This window comes from Pelophylax lessonae, assembly GCF_965119305.1.
Source record: "Pelophylax lessonae genome assembly, chromosome: 13".
NCBI lineage: Eukaryota > Metazoa > Chordata > Amphibia > Anura > Ranidae > Pelophylax > Pelophylax lessonae.
Genome location: NC_138780.1, coordinates 176,627,817 through 176,650,914, shown reverse-complemented (window position 1 = coordinate 176,650,914; position 23,098 = coordinate 176,627,817). Strand labels below are relative to the sequence as shown.

General features: G+C 43.9%; 1 protein-coding gene across 4 annotated transcripts in view; it reads right to left on the bottom strand.

Moving 5' to 3' along the window:
- CDC42BPB (CDC42 binding protein kinase beta) overlaps positions 1–23,098 on the bottom strand; it is a 264,686-nt gene that overhangs the window by 48,677 nt on the left and 192,911 nt on the right. For 2 of the 4 annotated variants that reach the window (XM_082242642.1, XM_082242644.1), the window contains 4 exons: positions 22,430–22,503; positions 18,324–18,374; positions 12,931–13,020; positions 6,694–6,771 (listed from right to left, as the gene is read on the bottom strand). In XM_082242642.1, the coding sequence (XP_082098768.1) occupies positions 6,694–6,771; positions 12,931–13,020; positions 18,324–18,374; positions 22,430–22,503 (293 nt within the window). The remainder of the gene's footprint in view (positions 1–6,693; positions 6,772–12,930; positions 13,021–18,323; positions 18,375–22,429; positions 22,504–23,098) is intronic. The other 2 variants (XM_082242643.1, XM_082242645.1) reach the window with 1 other exon arrangement.

Below are 23,098 nucleotides of genomic sequence, written 5' to 3'. Positions count from 1 at the left end.
CATGTTCCCGATGATGCTTGGGCTGAGGACACAAGGAAGGTAGTACAATATCTTCATTCAGATGAAAATCTGAAACCACCTTAGGAAGAAAAGATGGCTTAGGATGAAGTACTACCTTATCCCTATGAATCACTAGGTATGGTGACTGGCATGATAATGCAGCCAGTTCTGACACCCTGCGAGCAGAAGTAATAGCCACCAAGAAGGCCACCTTCTGGGATAAAGTAAGCAAGGGAATCTCCCTGATGTTTTCAAAAGGAGGTTTCTGTAGAACCGACAAAACCAAATTAAGATCCCAGGGCGGTAAGGGCGCGCGGACTGGAGGAGCCAGGTGCCGCACCCCCTGGATGAAATTCCGCACCAAGGATTTGGTAGCTAACGGCTTCTGAAAGAAGATTGCTAATGCTGAAACTTGACCCTTGATGGTGCTCAAGGCTAGCTTCTGCTCAACCCCTTGTTGCAAAAAGGCCAATATTCGAGACACCGAATAGGTACGTGGAGGAAATCCTAAAGATTCGCACCACGCAATATAAGTCTTCCATGTGTGATAATAGACTTTGCTGGAAGTCGCTTTCCTTGCTTTAATAAGGGTAGGAATGACAAAGGTAGACAAACCTCTGTCCTTCAGTACTTGGGTCTCAATGGCCAGGCCATTAAAACCAGCGACTGTAAAGCACGAAGGTAACTTGGTCCTAGAGACCACAGACACTCCCTGAGACGAAGTTCCCACGGAACGTCTGCGACTAGCATGTCCAAGTCGGCCAGGCCGGCTTGAGGAGGCCAGCCTAGAATTTCTAGGACCACTGGCGCTGATTGGATCTGAACCAGGCGTCCCTAGAGCTATCTGGCCCCGACCATCCGAGAAAGTCTGGTCGTTTTCTGTTCCCACACATTTATCAGATACCTGATAGTTATCAGGAAGGGTGATCTTTTCTGGTTGAACCTCAGGGACCGAAGTCACCCGACTAGAGGCTACTTGGCCTATCTGGTCAACCAGATCCGATTCCTGTGAGGTATCGGGACTAATCTTAGGAAAGGGTAAAGGAAAAGATCTATTCAGGGAACGGTAACTACCGCTTCCTGTGGTACTTAAATGTTGGAAGGGAAGAATCGCACCGGTAGTAGTGGTTGATGCTCGATCTGATGTCCTGAATACCGGTGAAAACGTCCCCCCACCCTGAAACCGGGTGGGGGCGCACCTTCAGGCTGTGTACTCCTTTGCTTCGGGTTTGGCTGGGTTGGTCCTCTGCTTGTCCGACCAGCCCTTCTTGAATCCTCCTGGAGGAGTCTTGCCTTTCCCGCTAGTACCAGCCGGGCGCCCTTTATGGGCGGTAAAGAAAGGTCCTCGCTTGTTGCGAGGTCCCTTAGCTTTTGCAGCCTGTGGCAAGAAAGTGCTCTTGCCCCCAGTGGCATCCTTAATGATTTCATCTAGGTTGGCCCCAAATAGACGATTCCCCTGAAAAGGGAGATTGGTCAAAGTCTTCTTGGAACCTAGGTCAGCTGACCAGCATTTTAACCACAGCACACGTCTGAGGATTACTGCTAACTTAGATGCATGCCCTAATAAGGGAGTTGTGTCCAAGGCTGCGTCACAGATAAACCGTAGCCCTTGTATGATCTGTTCCATCAAATCAGATGTCTCCTGGGGAATATCTTTTCCCCTAAGATCTTGGCGTACCATTTCCGCCCATTCCGTAAGTGTCTGGGAAACTAGACCAATAACAATTACTGGTCTAAAAGCTGACCCTATCAGAGAAAAGATAGTGCGGGACTCTGCTTCTATCTTTCGATCCACCGGATCCTTAAAGGACGAAGTGTCCTCCACTGGAATAACCGTGGCTTTATTCAGCCTGGAAATAGGCGGATCCACGACTGGTGGTACCGTCCATTTCTTAATGATGGATTCCTCAACGGATAGCGTCTAGCAATACGCTTGGAAATAGTAAAGGTACGTTTAGAATGCTCCCATTCTTCTTTAATCTGATTACCAAAACATTTAGGTACCGGAAAAACCTTCGCCATCTTGATGGGCTTATTAGTACCGAAAGGCCTCTCTGTTTCAGTTGCCTCTGCCGGTAAAGCCTCAAGTTTTAAGGTTTCTTGCACTGCCACAACTAGTGCGTCCACCAATGCTTCTTCCTGAATTATAGCAGGAGAAGAAGCGTCCTCCTCACTGTCTGAGGGGGCTTTACCTGGGATAACAGCCCTTGCAGAGGAACCTGCAACTGCCGTGACCATCTCTGAATCTGAGTCAGAGGTGTCAGATGGTATAGGGGTAGGCGGGGGTCGCTTCCTTGACCCCCGTCCCTGACAGGCCGCCTCCACCCGAGCCACCATAGACTCCAAAATTGCTGTAAATGATTCTATACTCTGTGCACCGGCGGGTCCCGAGGCCCCCTCGAGGGAAACAGGTGGGGGAATATGTGTGGCAGGGTCCATGATAACTCCAGTTACTTCCTGGATAATATAAATCAAAAGAAAAAAACTTTTTTTTTTTTTTTTTTTTCTGACCCCCAGCGCCACAAAAAGCCCCTTAGTGTTACCTGCTAGGGATCCCTATCGATCGAGAGAGAGAGAGAGAGATAGACCCCCAGGCTCACCACTTGATGCTCAGAGTTAAACTGCAACAGCTTACAGCGCTGTCCTGACAAACAGGAAGTCTTTTGGCTGGCTGCCCAGGAAGAAGGGAGGCGGCTCCGCCCCTCTGCACGCCTTCCGGCGCCTCCCCCAAGCTCCACGAGGTGTAGGATCACCTCAAACATGGCCGCCCCCATGCTGGAGACACGAGGCTACGCCAAAATGGCGGCTCGTGCGATCCAGCAAAAAAAATGGCGGCGGCCTGTGCTGACTAGCGGTGTGCTGCAGGGCACACAACACTCTCTCTGCATGGGGATATGGCGTGGTTGGCGGTACCGGCCCTGGCGGACCGCATGGCCGTTCGGGAGGCCTGCTAATAGCTGGAGATCTGATTTGGAAGGCAGTCTACATGTCCGTGGCTTCTGACTGGTAGGTAGCTTATACTTAACCCATAAGATTCCCAGAATGCCACAGATTACATCTTTAAAACATGTATACAATAGATTGTTAGCTCCCAAACCAAGCCTCCTGGCTTTTTGCACACATAAAATCACACTCAAAGTAGGAGGATTTGTGACATGTTATAGGATAGAAAGGACTCTTTCTTACCATACAGAGAGGGGCCCGCGTTCACCACAAACCCCGTCAGGGAAAAAGGGGGAACATACTACTCACCATACCGGAACCAGGCGGGCACCAACTCCTGACAGTACCCCTCTCCACCGGGGCGGGAGGGCTGTCGACCGATACGGACGCCGTGACTCATGGTCTTTGGCGTTTCAGCGAGACGTTTAACTCGCGGGTTCAGTCCTTTTAATGGGACTTTGTCGCGGCCGACTCAGCGTGGAGCTATGGCCTGCACGCGCTCGTAGGCTGAACTGGGGTGACCACCGGATCTCAACATCCAGCCCGTCGCCCAGTTAAGCTTTCTTGCTTGAAGATCTCACAGGAACACTGGAGAAAAAAAAAAAGCTGTCTAAAAATCCTTTTAGAAAAAAATTCTTGCCAGGACCTAAGATCCCAGCAAGGTATCTAGGTCCTTACTCCTAACTAGACAGAAAATAACTGATTTGCTGAGGCAGAGAGAGAGAGGATATACCCTCTGGGACTGCCCCTAGGGTGTGGCCAGAGCTTTTTAATTTCCTGTCTAGTCCTGCTCCTGCGGAGGTAACATAACCCGAAGGTGGTGTATCACCGAGGACTACGTCTGTCGATGAGCGCTAGAGAAAGTACATTTACATTTTTGGTTGTAACGTGACAAAATGTGGAAATTTCAAGGGGTATAAATACTTTTTCAAGGCATTGTATTTGCAGCAGCCCCCAAATCGTCCAGTCTTGGATAAATCTGTAGGTTTGAAGTAGGACACCCAGAGGTGCAAACATGCATGTCTCTATTTGGCAAATCTCAACAATCTCCTACAGTTATGCATGTTCGCTCTAGGTGTCTGCATTTCAAACATGCAGATTGGGAACAGGATAAGATTTACGGGTCACTGCGTGTATCTGCAGCTTTTCCCCTTTGCCCATTGAGAGAGTCTCTTTAAAGGCTAAGTGCACCTTTCTGAACAAGCTACACCTATATTTAGGGTTCAAGATGCACCCCCCCCCTTACCCCACCAGGACAGCGGGTGGGGGATCCCCTCCCTACAATCTGAAACCAGTGCAGTCCCAGGGCTATGCCCACACGGCCACGTCATTCACCTTTCGGTTTCCTGTGAATGAATAGACTGCAAGTACCATCAGCCACTGTGGCAGCTTGTAGTTCTGAATGATCTGTGAGGGCGCTGGTGAGCCTGAAAGTCTACAGGAATGTTGCATTGCACCCGCCATCTGCTGAAGATGGGTGCAATGCTTTGGAGGATACTTTGAAAAAAAAAAGATAAATGCACATTTTTTTACCTGCAAAAAAATGTGCATTTATTATTTTTTTTTTTAAAAGGTGAACTTATCCTCTAAAGTGAACCTGCGGTTTTAGCCCCTGTGACAGTCTCTAAGTACGTGATAAAACTGCTTTGCACATTTTATCAATTAAATCACTGAAAGATGCCAAAGTTTAACCACTTGACTACTGGGCACTTTTCACCCCTTTCCTGCCCAGGACAATTTTCAGATTTCAGCGGTGTCACACTTTGAATGACAATTGCAACAATGTATCCAAACAATTTTTATCATTTTTTTGAGACAAATAGAGCTTTCTTTTGATGGTATTTAATCACCGCTGTTTTTTTATTTTTTGCTCAATAAAATGAAAAAAGTCTGAAAATTGTGAAAAAATTTTTTTTTTATTTTGTTATAAAAACGTTCTAAATTTTTCGGCTGCACTGATGCCCACTGATAAGAAGGCACTGATGAGGTTGCACTGATAAGATTCACTGATGGGCACAGATTGGCAGCACTTGCGGGCACAGATTGTGGCTGTACTGATCATCAGGATACTGATGATCGGTTCCCTGATCATCAGCGTAGATGTCCCCTGTATGAATTTGCCGGTTATCGGCTCTCCTCACTGTCAGCATGAGGAGAGGACTGCCAATAACTGGCAAATACTGTTTACACTGTGATCAGCTGTGACTGGACACAGCTGGTCCCATGGTGAAGAGCCGCTGTGATTGGCTCTTTACCCCGATCAGTGATCAGCTGTGTCCAAAAGACACAGCGCTCACAGATCCGTACCGATGCGTGCCGCAGGGGGTGCTCGGGAAGCTTGAATATAGGAGGACATCCACAGATGTCCTCCTGGCAATGTGAGCCCGCGTTGTAGCCATCTTTCAGCTATAGCACAGGCGGGAAGTGGTTAATATAGCTTGTGAGAAACCAAGAGCTGTGGTCTAACATGAGCAGGGACACAAATATATACAACTTCCTGCTTCCCGGACAGAAGAGTGCTGACTCTACAGAAGGACAGGAAGTCAGGCTGGACACACAAGCACCTCTATTGTGATAGAATGTAAGTTACGGGTCTCCTGACACTGGGTGAGAACATTTTTATGGCACACCACAGAAGATCTGTACTTCAAATCAGCTGACTACAAGATATTTTAGTGCACTGATAAGTAAAAGGCAGTACTGCTACAGCCACATCTCTTAAAGTGTATGTAAACTCTAGAACAAAAATGAAATGTATTGCAGCTTAGCAGTCCTTAGATGTTGCGCCTGCATACGATTTCTTTTCTTTTGCAATCCTACCACTAAAATTTTATGTTCTGGGGTGACATGGTGAAGCTGTATTGCTGCCTTAGGACAGAACTACAGAACTGCTCTCCCTCTTCATTACATAGGGAGGGAGAGTTTTGTAATTCAAAAAGTCTGGAAAACTAAAAACATTGTTTAGGATATCAGTTCAGAACACAGACAGTTTAAAAGTCGTTAGAATTCTGCCAGAATCAACCGGTATTTTTCTGTACTTGCAGAAAACGTACTTCCTAATGTACTGAAGAATAGGCACCAATGCAGACACATCTAAAGGCTCCTAGCTACAATATATTACATTTCTGTTCTTGAGTTCAAATATACTTTAGCTCTCGTTCACATTAATGCGGCTTTAAAATCATGCGACTTCATCTGAAATAGCACGATTTTAAAGCTGCATGTCAGTGTGACTTTGGGTGCGACTTCATGCACAGATGTCTATTGAGGTCGCACCCGAAACCATTAAAAGTAGTCCAGGAACTACTTTTTGCAAGTCGGCGTCACACCGACTTGAACAATGCCATTGCCGGCAATAGGCTGCGACCTGTCAAATCAAATTACAAAGCGCCCCAATGTGAATGAGGGACCACAATCAATAAAAACTCATGTTTTTACATTCACTAAAAATAAAAAGGAACTTCCGTTCCCCGATATGTGCACCTTGCCCCTCCTCTCCTGCATCAACATCTTGCATTTGCCAAGATGTGCCAAAGGCCTCTTCTGGGTCCCAAAGACCTGGCACATCTGCATATATGGTGTTTTTTTGTGCACTCATAACGCAGGTATCTGAAACAGTGATACTTGCTACATCGGCTTCAGCATCTGAAGTCTTTTCACTGCTATACTGAGAGGAAGGTCCCCAGATGAGTAGTATTTCTCTTTCAATAGTCAATGCATCCAACAGCGATTCTTCTGAAAACCACTTACCTTTGGAATAGAAATGGAAATTGGTGTAAAGGTTGGAGAGGGAGCAGGGGGTGTTCGCGGCTGCGACCGTACAGATTCCTAAATAAAGAAAGACAAAGTTTACAAATGCTGTTCAATCATAGTGGGGTTCCAAACGAATCATGTAAGCCATATAGATGATCTTGAAAATAGGCTCCACAGAAACAACGTGCGGATCCTAGGCCTCCCGGAGCGCATACAGGGGAGAAATCCCACTGAATTTATTGAGCAATGAATTCTAGAAACCTTCAATAAACAGAACTTCTCCCCGTTCTTTGCAGTAGAATGTTCTCACAGAATCCCATACCAAGACCTCTTGCTCCTGGGAACTTTCCAAGACCATTTATCCTGAAGTTACTACAATTATAACGACAGAGATAAAATCCTGGAAAGGGCCTGCACGAGAGGTAATATCAAGATCAATGACTCCAAAGTCTCTTTCATTCCTGATTACTCTGTGGAAGTTCAAAAGCTGATGGCTCAGTACGGGGATGTTAAAGAGCTCCTCCGCAAACTTCAAATAACATACACGATGCTGTATCCAGGGAAACTACGCATTGTGGCAAAGGATGAAAGGTTATTCTTCGACAACCCTAGGTCGGCTGCCTTCTGGTTGGACAGGAATGAGCAACACCTGGCTCCTCGTCGTAGCAATGTCCCCACCTGATACTGCACTACCTAAGTAAATCGTCACTTTTCTAGTTTCCTGGGATCAGGTCCTTAAGGATGTCCTTATCAATATCGACTATAGGTGGAATTGGAGTGGCTTCTAAATTTCCAGCATGTTGTACCTGTTGGCAATAATGTTCTATATGTTGTGGACTGATTGCTCACATGTAAGCCTGGGCAATTCTTTTTTTCACCAAACTTATTCCTGCAGGAAAATTGTTTGGTTCTCGGTGTCATACTGCTAGTCCTGTTTGGCTGACTTTTCCTTTGTTTTTTTTTTTTTTCTTATTACCGGTTTCATGGCTACTTTAACAGTTGTAAGACTGCACACAGATGAATTGTCACATCGCTTACGGCCAGCTTCCCTGTACTGACTTGGTCACCTGGACTCCCACATGACTCAGACTTGAGGCCACTATGCCTGTTCTATGGAACCGTTTGTTCCCTGGTACATAAGGTACCAAAATTCTTCTTTAGGTTGACATACGAAAATGTGTTTGCCTGTCTAGCTACCTATTATTATTTCTTCTGTCTAAAGATGGCTTCTGATCTTGTAATACTCTCCTGGAATGTGAGAGGTCCTAAAGACCTGATTAAAAAAAGAGCTATTTTTACTACTCTGACACAGCATGCTGCATCAATTGTATGTTTGCAAGAAACCCATCTCACCCAAGACACTGTTTCCCCTACTACAAAGCAGAGCTTATCCTACTCAATATTACTCTGTATATTCTGCATTTGCTCGGGGTACCAGTGTCTTAATAGCCCCTAAACTACAATTTTCCTGTAACCATACGTTGATACTCAGGGTAGATATATCCTGTTGCTGTGCACTATATTTTCTGACATGTATTCTGGGTTCAATATATATTCCCCCGCCTTATAATGCTGAGGTGTTGTGGAGAATAGGAGCATTTCTGGCAGACCACCTGGGTATACCTCTATTGCTAGTGGGGGATTTTAATCATGTGTGTGACCCGAGTATGGACCGTCACCCACCGGGCCTTCAGTCTGAAACTCCCTTTTCTGGGCAAATTCAGTAGCTGGGATTACATGATGTGTGGCGACTCCGTAACCATATGTCCCACGCTTACTCTTGCTGCTCCACTACTTATAAATCTCTCCCCAGGATTGATTTAACTTTGGCCACAGACCCAGTGCTCCCATTGATTTCTGATGTACAGTATTTACCTAGAGGTATTTCTGATCACTCTCCAATTGTCCTATCCCTAGCCAAAATGAAATCATGCATTAAACCTAATTGGTGTGTCAATGCCTTCTGGCTACGGTTACTACCCACGGGTACCTCCATTCGTCGGGCCCTAACTGAATACTTTGTACACAATGAACAGTCTGCTACCTCACAGGTAGTGTGGGACTCTATGAAAGCCTTCCTGAGAGGGTTGTAAATACAGGCTATTAGTGCATACAAGAAGTACAGCATGGAGTGGGAGACCCTTCTTGTGGCAGAAGTACAACAAAAAAGAATCTCAATATATTCAGAACCCCACTCCTTCTAACCCCTCTATATGGAAGGATGTATAATTACTATATAAAAGGACGGATTTGGATAAAGCTGACCGAGCACAGTTTTTCACCAGGTGCAGATATTTTGAAGAAGGAGAAAGAACTGGTAATATGCTAGCGGTTATTGCTAATTCCCAAGCGCAAACTAACTTTATTTCATCTATCCTCACACCTGCAGGAGTGGTCTCCAATAAAAAGGCAGACATTCCTTCTTTGAAGAAATGTATCAGAGCAAGGTGGACAATCAGATGGCCCAACTTAGGGAATTTCTAGCCCCACTGAATGTACCATCCCTTTCTCCTAGTGATCATGAAAGTCTTAATGCCCCTTTAATGCTAGATGAATTCATTCAGGCAGTATCAGTCTCCCCCAATGGCAAACCCCAGGAAATCGATGGATTACCACTAGAGATCTACAAGAACTATGGGGACATCCTACTACCAAAGTTGTTGAAGACCCTAAATCAGGCGTTCACTTCCTTTAAACTCCCAGAATCCACGAATGATGCCTGTATAATAGTATTGTCCAAGCCTGGTAAAGACCATTTGCACCCGGAGTCTTATTGTCCGCTTTCATTATTGAATTCAGATATCAAGCTTTTAGCTAGAGTCCTGGCCACCAGACTAAGCAATGTTATTGAGAAACGAATACATCTCGATCAATCTGGCTTCATTCTAGCTAGGTAAATGGCAGTAAACTTGAGAATACTTTTCCTCAATTTACAACTGCCTTCAGATAATGAGGGCAGCAGGGCTATTTTGTCTCTAGACGCTGTCAAAGCTTTTGACAGCATAGAGTGGCCGTATCTTTGGGAAATTCTTGGACTATTTGGCCTCGGTAATAGATTTATAAGGTGGATTAAACTCCTCTATTCTGCCCTGCGTACTTGTATGCAAATTAATGGATCAGCCTCAAAGTTTTCGCCCTTTTAAAAGGCACTAGGCAAGGGTGCCCTTCATCCCCTCTGCTATTCGCTCTCGCTACTGAACCACTGGCAATCGCAATTAGGCACAGTGATACCATCACAGGGTTCCGAAGGGGAGACAGAGAAGAAAAATATCACAATATGCAGACTATGCATTGTTATTCCTTGGGAATGTAGACAGCTCATTATTATCCATTATGACCCTGATAGGCACATTTGGTTCCTTTTCAGGATTTACTATAAACTGGGACAAATCCATATTATTCCCATTGGATGAGCCTTCCCCCGCTCTACCACAGATTGCCCAACAAATCAAAATAGCGACATCCTTTAAATATTTAGGTATATGAATACACCCAGAAGTGGAGGATTATCTATGTTCTAATCTGAATCCCATCCTCAAATTCAGGACTAAAAGCCAAGTATGGACCAAATTTCCCCTATCGGTGGTGGGCCGGGCAAATTTAATAAAAAGGATTTAGGCTCCTTAATTACTTTATATTTTCCACAATTCACCAGTGTGGATACCCCTTAGGGGTTTAAAAAATAGATTCCTTATTCTGAAAACTTTTATGGAGAGGCCAAATCCCTAGGAATAAACTATGGACACTTCAGCTACCTAAAGATGCAAGGGGTCTGGGCAGTGCCTCATGCAAGACTATATTTTCTAGCAGCCCAACTCCAGCAATTTTCTGGATGGGGGATAGAAAATTGGTCAGACCCCGTACAGTCGGTATTGCTAGGCAGATCTTCCAGTTACCATCTCTTAGCTCAATTGGAGTCAGGTTCTTTGCGCTTGTCTCTAGTAGTCCTACCCTGTTACTTATGGTGGGAAATTAGACGAATCATGCACTATTCGAGAATATCCGCATATACACCGCTTTGTTGGAATGAGAATTATGAGGAAATACGCAAGTTAGAGGGGTTTGAATACTGGTATATATCAGGGATCCAACATGTTGCCCAGCTGTATACACAGAATACCCTTAGAACATTCCAGGATTTGCAAGTATCTTACCCATTGCCATCTTATAGATTTTTTCAATATCTACAATTGCAAAACGCCCTTCAGGCTCAATTTAAACATGTTACACCGGATGCCACTTATAGATTCTATCGCAAGATCTATTTTATAGTTACCTAATGGGACAATATTGGCAGTTGGTTACTTGTCCAGGTGGAAGAGCTTGGGAGAAAGACCTGGGAGATATATCTGATGAGGTTTGGCAGAATATTTTAGAGCAGGTGCCTTCCGTGTCAGTGTCCGCAACGTTTCTCTCAATTATTTATCATTCATAGAACATATGGAACCCCACTTAAGCTGTTTTAATGGGGCTGGCGAGACTCCTCTGAATGTCCAGAGTGTTTAGGCTCTCCTGCAAACTTACTCCACATGTTCTGAAAATGCCCTAAACTGTTTAGGTACTGTCATAACTTAGTGAATACTATTAACCATGCCTATCAAACCCATATAGATCTAGACCCTAAGATATGCCTCTTGGGTTATCTACACAAATAAATATTTGCACCTGTAATCATAACACCTATTAATAGGCTGTCATTTATAGTGCGCAAAACAATTGCATTGAACTGGCTGTCTCCTGGGCACCCCACCATATGAGGAATGGTGACTTCAAGTAAAAAAAAAACTTTATTAAACAACAGTAGTGTATCGAACTAGAGATACAGCTAATAAATGTTACAAAATTTGGGAGCCCTGTTTATTAGTTTCTGGCCTAACCCCCTTCTCCTTAGGCTCCAGTCACACCTGAGCGTATAGTTTTCAGGCTTTTTTTCAGGCATTTTTTGCAGGTGTTTGGAGGCAGGCATTGACATCTAACAAAAACGCTTGTAATCTGCCAAAAAAGAAGCTCATGTTCTTTTTTGAGCTTCAGGCGTTTTGTTTCAGGAAACAAAACACTCATATGTGAACGTTGACCATTGAAATGAATGGGATTTTGCTTGTTGGGCGTTTTGAGACTTCAGAGATGAGTGTTTTTTACGAGCTGAAAAACGCTCAGGTGTGAACAGGGCCTTAGTGTCTTACAGAATACTGCAGTGCTAACCGGTTGAGTGAGAGACAAATACGGCAGTAATGAATAATCATTAGCTTGGCCAGTTTTGTATAAGTCTTAGGAGTCGGTATAAACATACTCATGGTCTTTTTCACATGTAAGATAGACAATTGTCTTCATGTGCATGGGTTTAAATATAATAATCTTTGTATTTCAATGTCTGTACAGCTTTCCCACGCTAATATGTTACCTAGAGTCTTAGTACTATATGATGTAACAGGGTGCAGCTGTACAATAATTTTCAGTTTTTTTGGGGGGTTTTTTGTTGTTTGTTGTGTTTTGTCACCAAATGTATGTCTATAATATAAAAAAAAAAAAAACTATCGGAAAAATGATTGGAAAAAAAACTCTATTCAAATATTTTTAATCCTTATGCTGCTAGCATTAGTAAATAGATAGGAAGATTTATTATATATTTTTTTTTAAACTTTTTTTTTTTTACATCTTTCAATTGCTTCCTGGCCTAGGCCAAAATGATGTCATACATCCCAGGAGTGTTCATGGGCATTTTATTTATTTAATCCAGAGGAGGGGCTTTCTCAGCTAAGCACATCCTCCAAAAAGGTGTAAATGTACACGGTACATATAGCGCTCCTAGGGGAAGTGTCACTTTGTCCACTAAAAGTTTTCAGTTTGTGGTACTCGTACACAGTTTAGTTCCGTTTGAATGAGATTCCCCCTGTTTAGGTGAGCACTGTCACTGCAACAGAAAGTGATGCGAAATCCCAAACTTTCACCATAATCAGTAGAACAGGAGGGAAATCTTCAGTCACATGCTCTTCAAAATCTGGAGGTACCAGACATTTTCTTTGGCTTCCACTTCACGAGTGATCAGAGTGGAAACAAAAGCAAGGTAAGTATATGAGGGGTATAGTCGGGACCCGTTGCTATACAGTAAAGGAGCAAAACACAGGTTTGCTTTGAGGATGTACTGCTTCAGAATGACAGAAAACGGACAAAACAAATGCGGAATCTTTAGTACATACTCTACACAGACAAAGCAGCCCAAGCACAAAATCCTACCTCTTGTTGGTCAGACACTGCAGGGACAGTAAGGGATGGTGAGATATCAGGTTTGGGTGTAGAGACCTCCTGATCGCTGATCATACTCGACTGCAATAGAAAAGAGAACTGATAAACAGAGCTGCAAGACTAGAGAACAGGATTGCAGCAACACTGCTGCTTGTATTTATCATTAGATGGTTTGTGTTTAAAGGGTGGATGAGGCACAATTAAAGAGACTCACTTAGAGCCGAATGACAAGGGCTTCTGATAGTCCACTACCCTAGCAAGGTATACCAAGTGATCTACCCTCTCTAGTCTCCCCTTTCGAAGAGTCTGCTCCGAGTAAGCTCCAGTATTGGATGCAAGCGCAGATAACTGGCTGCTTTGTCATATGGGGGCGACTACATGCTCCAACATACTCAAAAGACCCATGCCATTAGAGCAACTGAGTGAAAATGCAGTAAGCAAGGGGAGGCAGTGTGGATGGTATGCATACCTTGCTGGGGGGGTGTCTAACACTTGTAGAGTAGAGATGGGCTTGGGCATGTTTGGGATCCCACCTGCCCAATCCCGCCAGGAAGTCGACACTGCACTCCGCTAATCACAGGCAGTGAAACATTTCCTGATCTGTACAGCTGTGGACCGGGAAAAGTCTCACTGCCTGTCGTGTGCAGTGGCGGGATCGGGCAGGAGGGATCCTGAACACGCCCGAGCCCATTCCTAACGTGAAGTTTTATTCCTTACAACACGTACATGTGAACTCAGGCCCTTCTCATCCATTGAACATATCTTTATAGCGTAAGTTCACCTTTACAGAAAATATGTAAGATGACCTTACACTGGAACCCCTCCCAATCTCCCCCGGCCCTGCTGCACTGTAATTCCGCAATTTTGCTATGTCAGGGACCGGAACGCTGCTTCATCGGTCCGGGGAATTGAAATCCTCCTGTCTTTCTCCCCTCTCCTCTGTAAAATCTGTAAGGTGACCTTACACTGGACCCCCTAACACAGCTTTACCGGTTCAGGGATTTGAAATCACCACGGCTTTAATCCCCTTTCTGTACCTCTCAGCGTGTACAGACAAGCGGCATTCTAATTAGCCATCACTGTCAAATGGGCGGCGCTGACCAATCAGAACCCATCAAAACAAAACCAAAGAAAATTCCCAGCCAACCTGCAATCAACCAAATTCTCCTGTCTAACAGTTTACGTTAAAAACAGCGGTTTAGTGTGCACACATTTGCAAATACATGCCTAAGGCACAGAGCCACTTCAGGGCACCCCAATATTATGCCTAAGGCACAGGGGCACACTGGACATCCAGCAAATAGCACAATGACAGTGAAGGCATCCAGTGCATCCCCTCACCGTTATTCCAACAGTACACACTACAGATGAACAAATTTCTGCGGCCGAAACATATCGCCCAAAATTGGTGTTTCCTGCATTTTGCTGATCGAGAAGCAGATGCCGATAATAGCACCAAAAATGCAGATTTTGCCGCGATTTTACTGTGCTTAATTTATGGTGTTTATCGGTCATGGGACTTAAAAACCGCATCAAAAATGTAAAACAGGTGCGTTATTGATGCATTCTTGCTGTGTTTTCAATGCATTTCAACGGGAAGGTGCATTTTTGGTGCGTTTTTTTTAACTTACCAAAAATGCAACAATCAAGATTTTAAAGGGATGCATTTTTCTTGAGCTTTTCTTGCACTAAAAGTGCCAATAATGGCCAACAAAAAAATATGCATTTAAATTCATGATGAATTAAAAAGTTGAATACAACTATATATATATAAAAATATACATTAAAAAAAAAAAAAAAAGACTGTCATTTTCGGTTTCGGCCAAGTGCATCCTGAATTTTCCGTTCCAAAATTTTCATTTCGGTGCACCTCTAGTATACACACTAATGACCAATGCCCCCACCTATAACTGGCCTTCATAGGTCAATTATATGTGGGCGCAGTGGCCATTTGACTGTAAGATCAGAATCCGTCTAGCCCGACCGGTCAGCGCTGCGAGGAGAGGAGAGGAGAGAAAGCCAGGAGGATTTCAAATCCCTGGACCGATGAAGAGGCGTTTCCGTCCCTGATAGAGTAGGATCGTGGGACTACAGTACAGCCAGACAGACGGGTGATGGGGAGGGAGTCCAGTGTAGAGTCACCTTACAGATTTTCTGTAACGATGAACTTACACTTTAAACATCGGTCTTCACCACACAGTGACTTCACCACACTAATATCACCCCAACATACCATAGGTGCTGAAAACAAAGCCTAACTGTGCAGGACAAACAGCTGTTCTAGTGACACGGTGCACAGATGCAGGAATATACAGTGTCGTGCCCTAAAGCTTGCTTGGACAATTAAAGGGTTAAAAGTTTAAAGGACAGTATAGGATGAAACACTTGCTGGAGTTGTGAATTTTAAAGATAAGGTAAAGTTAGAGAGGGATACAAAAGACAACTAATAATTGTAACATTAGTGAAGGACAATGGCCACTATTTAATAACAGCACAAAGAGCAAATAGATGCAGTAACCCAGGCTGTGGGGGCACAGAATGCAAACACCTTGTGGTATGAGCAGGGTCCGGCTTCAAAGGGGAGTAAAGGAGAACAAAGAAGTTAATTTTGGTCCACACATTTTATAGCAGAGTTCCCTTCTACTACATGGCACCATCAAGAGTGAAAACATTCCCCCTGTGAAAGATTTCTTAGGCTGGCCACACAAGCATATTACCATCTTTGCTGATTTCAAGAAATTGTGACTGTTTTGTCTTGGGTAGCCAAGTATCAATTTCAATCCAACTCAATCCACCAAAGCGTGACTGGGCAAATTAAAAATGTTGATCAGTCAACATCTAGTGCAGTGTTTCTTAACTCCGGTCCTCAGGACCCACTAACAGGCCAGGTTTGCAAGAAAACTGAAATACATCCCAGGTGATATCATTTGCTGCTCAGTGATTGCAGTATTCTACTCTACATCTCCCCAAGGTAATATTTAAAATCTGGCCTGTTAGTGTGCCCTGAGGACCGGAGTTGAGAAACACTGATCTAGTGGACCATGCCCATTCACACTTGCGAATGGGGTCTTTACTGATTACATGCAGAAGACCCAGCAGAGGATCCCAGCAATTAGCTGCTGATGACAGCTGTCTGCAAAGCAGCCAATCATCACAGGTAATCGCTCCATAAGCGATTACATGCAAGCAGCCGGTATTAGCTGCGGAAGCTATCAGTTCCTCCCATTGCTTTGAATGGGGCTGCCGCATGTAACTGGCAAAAGCCCTATTTGTGAGTGTAAATGGGGCCTATAAGGTGATCACATATACACAAATATTCTTTGTAAATGATCCACCACAAATAGCAAAAAATACATAAAATGCAGTTTGGTCACTTAAAGCAGAACTAAACCCATCAATTTAACAGTTTCAATGTGTAATGTAATCCCCCTGTTCATCAGGTCATGTTCTAGTTATACATAGTTTTGTGTTACGTCCTCACTGGTGTTCCTATACAACTCCTACAACCCTGTGTGGATACGTTTTGCTCCAACTCTGACTTTAGCGCAACTTATGCTCACTGCATGTGTCAGAACCAACTTTTGTATGTGCTATACTGTTTTTTTTCCAATAATCTTTTTGATAAAGAAAAAGCAGAAAAGGGAATGTTACATAGTGAGGTTAAAAAAAGACACCATTACATCAAGTTCAACCTATGGTGTGTGTATGTATATGTCAATAGTTCATAATATACCCCTGTATGTTGTGGTTGTTGAGGTGCCCATCTAATAGATTTTTTTTAAACTATCAAAGCTCCCTGCTGATACCACTGCTTGTGGAAGAGATTCCACACCCTTAAAGCTCTGACAGTAAAGAACCCTCTACGCCATGGGTGTCCAACCTTTTGGCTTCTCTGGGCCACATTGAGTGTAGAGAAATTTTCTCGGGCCGCATATAAAATACTATAGTTAAGGTATATAAGTAATAAAACGCCACTTCGCCCTTCCCGTGCTAAAGCCCCCCCCCCCCCCAGCACTAATTTAACACAACTAGTGGATGATCCCCTTCGAGGCAGCCTCTGTGGCTGTGCCCCTGACTCGACTTCTTTCCTCCCCAGCAAAAAAAATAAATGGTCAGGGGGCAGTGGGCCGCATTGCCTGCGGTTCCGGGCCGCAGGTTAGACATGCCTGCTCTATGCAGTTTAGGGTTAAACCACTTATCTTCCAAATTTAGTAAATGGTCGCTTGTCTTTTTAAATTCTATATAGTTCTATATAGTTTTTTCCCTATGCTAGGGTCACCAGTACGGTATTTGTACATTGATATCATATCCCCCCTCAAGCGTCTCCTCTCTAGAGATAGTAAGTTCAATGCTTGTAGTCATTCCCATAGCTGAAGTCCCACACTTTCTTTGTTAGCTTTGTTGCCCTTCTCTGCAGTTCCAGCACATCCTTTCTGAGGACCGGTGCCCAGAACTGGACGGCATACTAGAGATGTGGCTGGAGCAGAGTCTTGTAGTGTGGGAGAATTATCGTTTTATCTCTGGAGGGAATCCCCTTTTTATTGCATGCCAGTATTCTGTTGGCTTTGCTTGCAGCAGCTTGACATTTCATGCCATTGCTGAGCCTGTCATCTACTAGGACCCCCAGGTCCTTTTCTATCCTAGATTCCCCCAGAGGTTCTCCCCCTAGCCGGTGACTTGCGTTTATATTTTTGGCCCCTGTAATGTTTGCCACTTCTGCTTGCGTTCTCAACAAAACTGTCAAATCATGTCTGGCGTCAAAACTAATCACATGTGCTGCATCATTGTAGTTACAGATAAAACAGAGGTCAAGATGGCAGCTTCCTTGACTGAAAAGGATAGGAGGGTTTAGTTCTGCTTTAATCATTCTCCCGAAAATCAGCTCCAGTTTGGCCAGCTTAACTGAAGCGAGAGCTTACAGCAATTACAGGAAGCATGCTGTGGGTAACTGTGCCCAGTTTAAATGGTAAACCACCTAATTGGATGCTTGCACTCTTGAAGGCCAGATAGGGATCTATACTACCAACCATTGGGGTCATGGAGGGAGACTGCGAAAGCAGTCTATAGTTAATTAAACATGATGCAGTTATGGTACATATGTAAGCTCCCGGAAGCAAGGCATGCAGTTCATATTCTAGTAAACCTACTAATATCTTGGAAACAGTGCAATGACACAAGGTGATCCCCCTATCGTAGACTAAGATTTCACAGTACTAAAAACAAAAAAAAGGGTGAGATCTGATTGGCTGCTATGAGTTACAGCACTCTGCACTTTGCTTTATTAAATACAGGCCCATAGGTTGTAGGGTTATAGACTATTAGGTGGTGACTAGGTGAAAAGTGCCCGATTTAAGGATGGTCACAAAAGCTGTGAATAGACTTACATCTTCCCAATAGGCTAGGAGAGAGGACGTGGACGAGGTAGACATTGGTTCCTTGTGGTGACAAACATGAGGGACACAAAAATCAGCACTATGTACCCAGAAATTCAGAATTTTCAGAGTAAAGGGCACAGCAAATAGTTAAGAACTGGCTGGCCGGCCGGCCGGCCCTTGCTAACACCCCAAAACAGGAGAGAAATAAAGCTGTAAAAAAATATTAGAGGGAGACCTAGAAGCTACAGCTCAAGGACATCACCAGACAGGAACATAAAGAGCCAGAACTTTGTATTACATGTTAGCTTCTCACAAATCACCATACACAATGCTAAGGTAATGATTAGACACAAGCTATATATTAACAACAAAATAAAAATCTAATGGAGATCCTGAATCTCAAACGTAAAGGGATTGTAAAGCAGAAGGTTTTTTAGTTATCTTAATGCATTCTATGCATTAAAATAAACAAACCTTCTGTATGCAGCAGGCCCCCCTAATACTTACCTTACCTCTACCCAGCGATGTTGGATTTTCTCAGCTGCCCGAGACTCCCCTCCTCATTGGCTAAGACCGCAGCATGGGGCGACGACTGGCTCCAACTGCTTTCAATCAGTCACTTAGCCAACCAGCATAGAGAGTGGGCGGGGCCATTATTTATCTAATGCATTCTATGCATTAAGCTAAACAAACCTTCTGTATGCAGCAGCCCCCCTCAGCCCCCCTATTACTTACCTGAGCCTTTCTCTACCCAGCGATGGAATTTCTCAGCTGCCCGAGACTCCCCTCCTCATTGGCTAAGACAGCAGCGACTGGCACCCACTGCTGCCAATCAGTCACTTAGCCAATCAGGATAGAGAGGGGGCGGGGCCCGGTCACAGCTCTGTGTCTGAATGGACACGGAGTTGTGACTTGGCTTGGGTGCTTGCTGAGGGGGCACTTAACAGGAGGGAGGGGCCAGAAGCACAGACAAGGGACCCGAAAAAAGGAGGATCCGGGCCACTCTGTGCAAAACCAACAGCACAGAGCAGGTAAGTATAACACATTTGTTATTTATGTCATTTAAAAACAAGACTTTACAAATCACTTTAACCTCTTGGCGCCGGCATGCAAATATGCGGCTTCTCGGGTGGGCCTTGGGGCAAAATGGCCGCATATTTGCGTGCATTAGTGCCAATCCAGCTCTGCCGAGAGCGCACACCCTGCGCGCTCCCAGCACAGTTACCTACGGCTAAGAGAAAGCTCCCGATTGCTTGCGAACAGGATCTTTCCGATCATGTGACCGCCGTGATTGGCTGTAACAGTGGTCACATGATCATAAACCCTACCCCGCCTCCTGACATCCTAAACTCCTTAAAGGCTTGGGAGGCACCAGCTCCAAGGGGTTAAAGCAGAACTTCAGTTCAAAATGGAAGCTCTGCTCTTTTTATTTCTTTCACCTCCTTTGACACTATTTTTGACAAGTACCTGCTCCCACTTCCGCTCAAATCCCCTAGGAAGTTAACCTGTGTGTGCCTGTACTATACAAAACTCAACTGTATTAAAAAGTTAGTGTTTAGCCCTGACACTTATGTGCTTTCCTATTGACCTGCTACTGTAGTGGGTGGCCTCATTCACCAACAATAAAATATGGGAGAAGAAAGGGAGAGGAGTGGGGTACCTATATTTTTAACATGATGTGGCCATTTCACTTATTTTATTTACAACCCCAATTACAAAAAAGTAGTGATGCTGTGTAAAATCCACATAAAAACAGGATGCAATAATTTCCAAACCCATATTTTATTCACAATGGAAACGAGAAAACATATCAAATGTTTAAATGTGCAATTTTAAGTAAAAAAATAAGGCAATTTTAAAATTGATGGCAGCAACACTTCTCAAAAAAGTTGGGACACAGCAACAAAAAGATGGCAAAGTAAGTGGTAATAACAAGGAAGAGCTGGAAGAACATTTTTCAACTTATTAGGTTAATTGGCAACAGATCAGTAACATGATTGGGTATAAAAAGAGCATCTTAGAAAAGTCAGTGTTTTTCAGAAGCAAAAGTGGGCAGAGATTCGCCAATCTGTAGAAAGCTGCACCTAAAAATGGTCCAACAATTTCAGAATAATGTTCCTGAACATAAAATTGAAAAGACTTTAAAAATATCATCATCTACAGTACTGGATATCATCAAAAGATTGAGAATCTGGAGAAATCTGTGTGCAGGGGACAAGGACGAAACATAATATTGGATGTCTCTGATCTTCGGCTCTCAGACGGCACTGCATCAAAAACAGGCATGATTCTGTGATAGACATTACTACATGAGCTCAGGAATACTTCCAATACAAAGTATGCCATGCCATACACAAGTGCAAGGTAAAGTTCCATCATGCAAAGAAGAAACCATATCTGCACATGATCCAGAAAGGTTGCAGTCTTCTCTGGGCCAAAGCTCATTTAAAATGGTCTGTTGCAAAGTGGAAAACTGTTCTGTGGTCAGATGAATAGGAATTTGACATTCTTTTTGGCAACTATGTGCGCTTCATCCTCTGAACGAAAAAGGAGAGGGACCTTCCGGCTTGTTATCAGCACTTAGTTCAAAAGTCTGCATCTCTGATGGTATGGGAGTGCATTGGTGTGCATGGAACAGGCAGCTTGCACATCTGGAACAGGCAGCTTGCACATCTGGAACAGGCAGCTTGCACATCTGGAACAGGCAGCTTGCACATCTGGAACAGGCAGCATCAATGCTGACAGATGTATCCAGGTTTTATAGCAGCTTAGGCTCCCATCCAGATGACATCTTGTTCAGGGAAAGGCTTTTATATTTCAGCAGGACAATGCTAAACCGCAAACTGCATCTATGACAACAGCATGGCTTCCTAGTGGAAAAGTCTGGGTGCTTAACTGACCTGCCTGCAGCTCAGACCTTTCATCAATTGAAAATATTTGGTGCATCTTGAAACGAAAAATAAGTCAAAGACCACCCAGGACTGTTGAGCAGTTATAATCCTATAGCAGGCAAGAATAGGACAGCATTCCTCCCTCAAAACACCAGCAGCTGATCTCCTCAGTTCCCAGATGTTTATAGAGTGTTGAAAAAAGAAGAGAGCATGCTACACCGTGGTAAACATGATCCTGTTCCAACTTTTTTGAGACGTGTTACTGCAATTAAATTCACCTTATTGTTTTCTTAAAATGGTACATTTTCTTAGTTTCAACATTTGATGTTTTCTATTTCCTATTGTGAATAAAATATAGGTTTGAGATTTGCAAATGTTTGCATTCTGTTTTTATGTAGATTTCATGCAGCGTCCCAACTTTTTTGGAATTTGGGTTGTACAAATGCTATTTTCACTCGTTTTCTGTATTCCATGCAGTGTTATCAGCATGCCTTCCGAAAAACTCCTGCAATAAAACTATTTACAGGATAAATCCTCTCGAAGACATGAAAATTCTGTTGAAATTAGGCAGCAAAACTGCATTAAAATGAGGGGAGCAAAAGGGTGCAATCTTTGTATCGCACTAATAGGCCCCTTTCACGCGGGCGGTGCGCCTGACAGACTCAGTTTTGTTCAGCGGGGATCGATCTGCCGATCCCCGCTGAACAGTCGGATGACAGCTCTGCCTCCACTCACTGTGCAGAGATGGTGCTGTCAGAGCCACGCTCTCCACTATGGGGAGATCGGATGGTAACGGACCGCCTGTCCATTTTCATCCGATCTTATACGATCCAATCCTCCAGACGGATGGAAAATAGGGTTTCCATCCGTCTGGATTTCACGAAAAGGATCGGATTGGATAGCAGCGGGTGTCAGTGGAGGTCACCGCTGACATCCGCTGCTCCATAGGGCTGCATGGAGCATCCGATCAGGTCCGCCTGAAAAACTGACAGGCGGACCAGATCGGATAGCCCATGTGAAAGGGGCCATAAAGCAGAAAGACCAGCATTGTTACATAATAAGCAAATATGGTAGCAGCCATGAACCTATAACATCATAGAAAGTCTCACCTAAACACTAGACAAAAGTGAAAATTAAACTTCTTAAAACTGAATGCTTTAAACACAGTCTGAAGCCGCAAAATGGAAAATGATTTCACAAAACTGAAGACTGCTAAATACTTACTCTCAGGTCATGCGGCAGGGGAGATGTGTTAAAGTAATCAAATATGGACTCCTGGAAATCTGTCAGTTTGAGCCCTAAGAGGAAACAGAAAAACAACTCGAATCAAATGTTTAAAAATAAATAAATAAAATGTTAGCATTGGTTTCTGCATTTTGCCGAGTTGAATAACCAGGAGGTTTATTCGCTTCCTACTCCCCTTACAACAGCCCTGTTCTCCGATATTCCCCATGCATTCAAAATGGTTAAAGCTTAACCCCCCGGCAGATATTAAATACACCAATGAATGAATGCAATTGTAGATCTATCAAACATCAGTGTATGCACTTTCAATACAGATAGTGTTGTTACTAGAATTGAAAGTGGTTGTAAACCCTTACATATACCCAGGGAAGTGACTGGCCCCAGGTGATACACCGAGATGAAACCAATCCACCTACACACGTTGTACCTGTTTATCTGCAGCATTCTTTTCTCTACATCCATTTAAAGTGCTGAATTTTAAAGTTTGTCAGAGTTTAGAAAAAAAGGGGACGGAGAGCTGAAGTTTCACTCCACATAGCTTAGTGAGGAGAGCTCTGAGTGCTGATTGGAGGGAAGAGACACACCCCCTCTTCACACAGCACACAGGAACAGAGTTGCGGCTGTCAATCTGCTGGAGGTCCCTCCCCG